The sequence below is a fragment of the Chaetura pelagica genome, unplaced genomic scaffold (genome assembly GCF_000747805.2).
Source record: "Chaetura pelagica isolate M959 unplaced genomic scaffold, ChaPel_1.0 scaffold1407, whole genome shotgun sequence".
In the NCBI taxonomy this organism is placed as follows: domain Eukaryota; kingdom Metazoa; phylum Chordata; class Aves; order Apodiformes; family Apodidae; genus Chaetura; species Chaetura pelagica.
The window spans coordinates 155,500-161,524 of record NW_009953954.1 but is presented as its reverse complement, the minus strand read 5'-3'; the positions used below and the strand labels follow the sequence as shown (position 1 = coordinate 161,524).

The following is a 6,025-nucleotide window of genomic DNA, read 5'->3' as shown; positions in this document are numbered from 1 at the left end:
CGGCGCCCGGCAGCCCCGCGCCCGCCTGGCCACGCGCCGCGCCGGCCGCCACGAGGGGGTTCCCACGCTGGAGGGGTGAGAACACCCGGGTCGTGCCAGGAACCCCTCAGTTGTTCGCTGGGGCGGGTTGGTCGAGCACCAGCCCCTTCCCTTTCCTTGCTGGTGTGAGCAGGGCTGGAGCCTGCACCTCTGGGCTGCCTCTGGCCTTGGCTTCATAGTGGCCATTGCCCCATGGAGCACAGTGTGGCTGGGAGTCCTGCCCCTCACCCTGTGATGAGAAAGCATTCCTAAAATGTACTTGATGTGAGGGGAAATGGGAGAAAACACTGGGCAACAGGACTAGTGTTTCTTTAGCTGCATCCTGGAGAGGCACTTGCCATCTTTGTCAGAAATTACCCCTTACAAATAAAATATTGAAACTTCCCGTTATTAATGAATAATCAGGTCATAAGATGCAATTTATACAGGGTATTTTCATTTTCCCCAGCAGTGTTTAGCACATGTAGCTGCTCGTCCCTGTCAGTGTCTGGGCTGGGAGCTGGCAAACACAAATTCCTACATAATCCTGGTTTTCTTGTCTTCCAGAATTATCCAGCAGCTGGTCAATGGAATCATTGCACCGACAACAATACCAAACCTGGGGCTCGGTCCTTGGTGAGTCAGGGGATGTGCTGCCATCTGACAGTGCTCCTCTTGGTGCTCCCAGCCCAGCCTCATTGTTGTCCTTGTCCTTACAGGGGTGTCTTGCATTCAAACCCCATGGACTATGCGTGGGGTGCCAACGGCTTGGATGCAATTATCACACAGGTAAAGCTGCTGTGGTCACAGTGTCTCCTCTCTGTCTGGTGCTGCCAAACCCTCAGCACCTCCTGTTCTGTAGGGGGTCCATGGGACTGCAGAGGTGGGAGATGGGTCTGCAGCATGGGTGCTGCTGGGTTTGCATGCCCCATGAGTCAGTAAATCAACAGATTCTGAGCACTGTTGAGCTCACATCTTCTCTCTGCCTTCTGTGGCCTGTTGTTTTTTCAGTTACTAAATCAGTTTGAAAACACTGGACCGCCGCCAGCAGACAAAGAAAAGATCCAGGCCCTCCCCACCATCCAGATCACACAGGAACACGTAGGTATGTGTATCTCCTCCAGGGACTCGTGCACAAAGAGCTCTGTGAGAGTTCTGTGTAACATTTTCTCGGGGTTTTTATTTTGTCTGCTAGTACCTTCAAGGCTTAAAACATTTTGAAGAGGGAGAAAGCTGAAGCGTTGTCCTGTTCTACTTGCACACAAAAAAGAGCAATGTAGACTGGATGGGTTTGCCCTGGAGAGGCAAAGTTCTGTGTGGACAGAGATGAAAAGGCAGAAGGGAAGAGTGGAGCAAACCCAGGGCAGTGAAGGGGCAGCCACGGGGGTAGGAGCTGCAGGGCAGACAGCTTTCCCCTGTGCTGGGCGGCAGGAGCCAGAAGAGCCAGTGGGGGAAGGGGAGAGAAGGTGATGGGACCCTGAGTCAGGTGCTGTGCGTGTGGGTCTTTGTTCCTCAGCCCTGCTCTGCTTTCCCTTTGTGAAACAGATTCTGGGTTAGAGTGTCCTGTGTGTAAAGAGGACTACACAGTTGGGGAGCACGTCCGGCAGTTACCCTGCAATCACCTGTTCCACAACGGCTGCATCGTCCCCTGGCTGGAGCAGGTTAGTGCTGCCCAAGGGGTCACCTGGGTGTTTTTCCTGGTGGTGCTGGTCTCCTCTGTAAATATTTTCATACCTTTGTGATGAGGCTGAAGTGTGAGCAGCCTTTGATCAGAGGAAGGAGAGTGATCCCAGACTTTTCCTTGAGTGCTGCTGATGCATCATTTTTCTAATGCTGTTTCCCCTATTTCTGGTTTTGTTTTTGTTTGCTCTCCAAAGCATGACACGTGTCCTGTGTGCCGGAAAAGCTTAAGTGGACAAAACACTGCCACAAACCCCCCGGGACTCACGGGGATGAACTTCTCATCGTCCTCCTCCTCCTCTTCCTCCAGCTCACCAAGTAACGAAAACTCATCGAACAACTCATGAAATCTCAGTTCCCCTCCCTCCCTGGGGCCCTGTCCCTTGCCCTTCCTCCCTCCCCAGCCAACGTAAGCAACAAAAGGGTCTTCCAGAGCAGAGCCAGGGAGGGGGGAGTGAGGGGGAGGCAGCACCCCTGGAATTCCCTTTTGAGTTCTGAAGACATGGAGACTCCAGGTCCTGCAGAGAGGAGAAGCCTCGAGCTCTGTGCTGAGGGAGAGCTCTGTCTGTCACTAACACCCCTCTGCTGCCTGGACTGTTGCCCGTTGCTGTGGCGGCCGCTGCGCCCGCAGCGGGACCGAGGTGCTGAGCCAGTGGTTGCCATTCGGAATGGAAAGGTTGTTTGTATGGTTTTGGATTTGAGGTTCCTTTTCTCTCTTTTGCTCCTCCTCCTCCCCTTGGATGCTGTCTCTTCTGCTTTGGAGATTGAAGTATTTTAAGATGATCCTGCCTCCCTCCTGGGATCTCCAGCTGGGGAGGGCCAATAGTTGTCACTGAAAAAGGAACTCTGGACATAGACCCCGATATCCTTCCCTTGCTCATCTCGACTCCCGTTTAGTTTTCTTTATAACCCTGCCCTTCTGCCACTCTACACTGAAAGGGTTTTTATAATTTTAAATTATTACTGCTGTTAAATAAATGGATGTTACAGCCCAGCGAGACATCGTGCATGATTTGAGGAAACCTGCAGGGTCAGCTCTGTGGGGCTGCCTGTGGAGCCGGAGCTGGAGCCGTCCCGTTCCACCCCGTTCCTGCCTGGGAGCGGCACCAGCACCAGGCTCTGCTCTGACCTGCACCCTGCCAGCCTGTGGAGCCGTGGGCCCTTGGCTGCACGGTCACACCTGAAAGCTTCCTGGCCTGGTCTTTTGTATTTTTTACACCTCCCTGTTGCAGTCCTGCCCTTTCTGCGGCCAGAGCAGACTGTTCCTGTGTCGACGTCGGGACTGGGTGTGCATCAGAGCAAGGACCAGCCAAATACCATTGTGATCCAATAATATACAGGAAAAACAACATTTTGGAGAAAAATGTACTTCAAAGCTACTTAAAATAGAGCCGATTAAAAAAAGAAGAAAGAGACAAATATCCAGGTGTGTTTGTGACTCAGTTGCTGTGACAGAGCTGGAGGTTGGAGAATGAAAAGAATGTGACCAGAGCGGGCACTGACCTTCCTGCATCTGTACCTGGGGTGGGAGGCACAAGAGGGACCAGACTAGGGTTCCCAGCAGTCCTGAGGGTTTGGGGTTTTTCCTGGTCACCCTGGATCTTCCACATGGCCTGGCTGGTCTGAGGTGGGGGCGCAGGGCTGGGCTGTGCCAGGGCAGGCAAGGGAGGAGTGGGGGTGTCCGTGGGGAGGGGGTGTTCAATGGCCTAGTGGCCCCTGCGTCTCCTCCAGCTCTTGAGGCCTGTGCCAGGGTGGGGAAGGTGTTGGTCTCCCCCACACCCGAGGTTCTGGCAGGGCTCTGGTGATGTTTCAAAGCAGCTTTACCCAAGGGCCTGTCCCTCCCTCCTCAGTGCTCCTGGAAGGGACATGCCTCCCGTGGGAGGGAGAAAGCTGGTGGTTCTTTTGGTGTTAATCTTGAGACATTTTTGAATAAAGGAAGGTTCACTGGAGACCCATCCCTGGCATGAATGGCAAACAGGCTTTCCCAAGCCAGCCAGGGCCGCGTGGCCGGTGCTGAGCAGCTCTCCTGGAATGTTTTTCCTCCTTGGCTTTGCCAGGGCAGCCCAGCGGCGCCTTTCATCTGGGTGGGTGGGTGCCTGAGGGACAAGGGTTTATCTCAGGACTGGAATATCAGGGTTAATGGCTCATCCTCTGCCGGAGGTTGAGCCAGAAGCTTCTGCCAGCAGGATCCTGGGCTAGGGAGGTGGATGGCAGCACAAAGGTCCCCAGCTAAGCCCATGTGTGCCCATCAGCTGGGCTGGCAGGAGGGAAGGCTGTGCTGTTTGTCACCAAAACGCAGCCCAGGAGACCTGGACAAATCTTCCTTTGCTGCAGCCATCACACAGTTACCACAAGGTTTCCATGGTGGCTGTTCCCTCCTGGACTTGTTTGGAGCTGGTTGGGTAAGAAATGGAACGAGTTTGGTGGTTTTCACTGGGGCCATTGCTCAGGTCTGACGTGACAAAGTGACCAGGCACGATGCCTCGTGGTGGCACAGGGACGTGCCCTGACTGGGAGGCTGAGGTGTGGATGCTATTTCTGGCCATGCTCCCCTGGGCAAGGGGCTGGTCCTTGCTCCTGGCTGCCTGCCAGCTCCATCTCTGTCAGGGATGATGAGGGCAGGAGCAGCCCGGGGCTGGCTGGTGCACAGCTGCTGGTCTCCCTCCAGGACATGGGTTGGCCACCATCCCCATAACTGGGAGTCAGCAGCCCAGGTGCTTCGGCTGGACATGGGTCCCCAGAGCAGGCCCAATCCCTTCTCATGATGTCCTGGCTCGGGGTCTGCTCGTGGGTGGGAGCAGCATCCACCCCACCCAAGCCCGTCCCACCATTGGTGCTCCAAGACTCACCCTTGTACCACGAGCTCAGTTTTAATTGCCATGAGTGCTTGGACATGGAGACAAACAGGACCCGCCGGCACGTCCCAGCCCCGCAGCCTCTGTCCCAGCCCCCGTGGAGATGCCGCCAGCTCCGGGCTGTGTGGGTGGGGCTGTGACATCAGGAGCTCCAGCACGTGGTGGCCGTGACATCGGCAGCTCCAGCCACACTCCTGGGATGTGAAGCTGGCTCTGCCCAGCAGAAAAGCGGGAAGAACCGTGTCCAGCGCGGCTGCACCTGGAGCATCTGCCTCCCACACCCCTCTTCCGCCGTGCATTTAAAAATAAACCAATAAATAGCAAAAAAATAGATATATTCATAAATAAAATAACCTTTTTTTTCCTTTTTTCTTTTCATTTTTCTTTCCTACAGGGTGGTCCAGAGCTGCCTGCGGGGCTCAGCTGACGAGGATGGGCAGGAAGTGGGTGGAGAGGTGGTGCCGGCGCGTCCTGCCCCCCCGCCACGGCCGGCCCCGGCTGTTGAGCGAGAGGAACATGGGGCGGCCGCGGTGCCGCCAGCGCAGGGAAGCGTAGGTGTTGTAGCCGTTCTCCTCGATGCGCTCCATGAACTTGCAGCTGGGGCTGAACTCCTTCTGGCAGGAGAGGGAAGGGGGTGAGGGGTGTCTGTGCTCAGGGACTCGAAGCATGGGGCAGGGCAGGACCCAGCTCCTCCCCACTCCCTGGGGACAGAGGAGCTCCGTGGGTGCAGGTCAGGTTGTGAGAAATCAGGAGCCCGCTCCTGGGCACTGGCCCTGGCATTTTAAGACCCCCCATTCCAGCTCTGCCCTGCACCTCTGAGCCCAGTCCAAACCCTCCCGGGAGGCTACGTCCGACCTACCGACCCGTAGAGCCTCCCCTGCTTGTTCATGGCCAGGTAGAAGCCGGTGTGCACTGCCCTGATGGCCACGACGCCGACACGCACCGACCGGATCTCGACGATGCCTGCGGACGGAACGCGGCACTGAGCCGGGCAGGGGCGGTGGCCTTCCCGAGGGGCCCTGCCCCGACAGCGGGTCTGAGTCCCCTGATCCTCACCCCGCACCAGAGGAGCCAGACGGACGGTGGGAACAAGGGAGGGGGAGCCTCTGATCCAGGGGGATTTGACATTTACTCCTTCCTTCCCCAGAGCCCAGCTGCTTCCCGGAGCTGGGTGGTGCCAAGCACAACCTCTCCCAGCCCAGAACAACCCGGCAGCCTCTGCCCAGTGCCAACCTCACATTTATCCCACCCTCCCTGGCAGCTCTGCCTGAGCATCCATCCTGAACAGCGCCCTGGTCCCAGCCTGCCTCTCACAGCGCCAGGCCCCCCATGCCAGGGTGGCCCCCAAGGGGCAAAGTGTGTGCAGGGACAGCAGGGATGGCAGGGGCTGCGTCACAGCGAACGGAGCAGCCAGGCAGAGGGCTGTGGGGGCAGGAGTGGGGCTGGGATGGTGCTGCCTGCAGATGCCAGTG

General features: G+C 56.9%; 2 protein-coding genes across 2 annotated transcripts in view; one reads left to right on the top strand and one right to left on the bottom strand.

Annotated features, from left to right (window-relative positions):
* RNF126 (ring finger protein 126) overlaps positions 1-2,293 on the top strand; it is a 6,125-nt gene extending 3,832 nt beyond the window's left edge. Inside the window, exons 5-10 of the mRNA XM_010001845.1 lie at positions 14-75; positions 586-654; positions 738-807; positions 1,030-1,123; positions 1,564-1,679; positions 1,896-2,293. Of these exons, the coding sequence (XP_010000147.1) occupies positions 14-75; positions 586-654; positions 738-807; positions 1,030-1,123; positions 1,564-1,679; positions 1,896-2,045 (561 nt within the window). The 3' untranslated portion in view covers positions 2,046-2,293. The remainder of the gene's footprint in view (positions 1-13; positions 76-585; positions 655-737; positions 808-1,029; positions 1,124-1,563; positions 1,680-1,895) is intronic.
* Positions 2,294-4,972: 2,679 nt separating this feature from the next.
* Positions 4,973-6,025, bottom strand: part of FGF22 (fibroblast growth factor 22) — a 1,994-nt gene continuing 941 nt past the window's right edge. The window contains exons 2-3 of the mRNA XM_010001844.1: positions 5,413-5,516; positions 4,973-5,167 (exon numbers count right to left, since the gene is read on the bottom strand). Coding sequence (XP_010000146.1) covers positions 4,973-5,167; positions 5,413-5,516 — 299 coding nt within the window. The remainder of the gene's footprint in view (positions 5,168-5,412; positions 5,517-6,025) is intronic.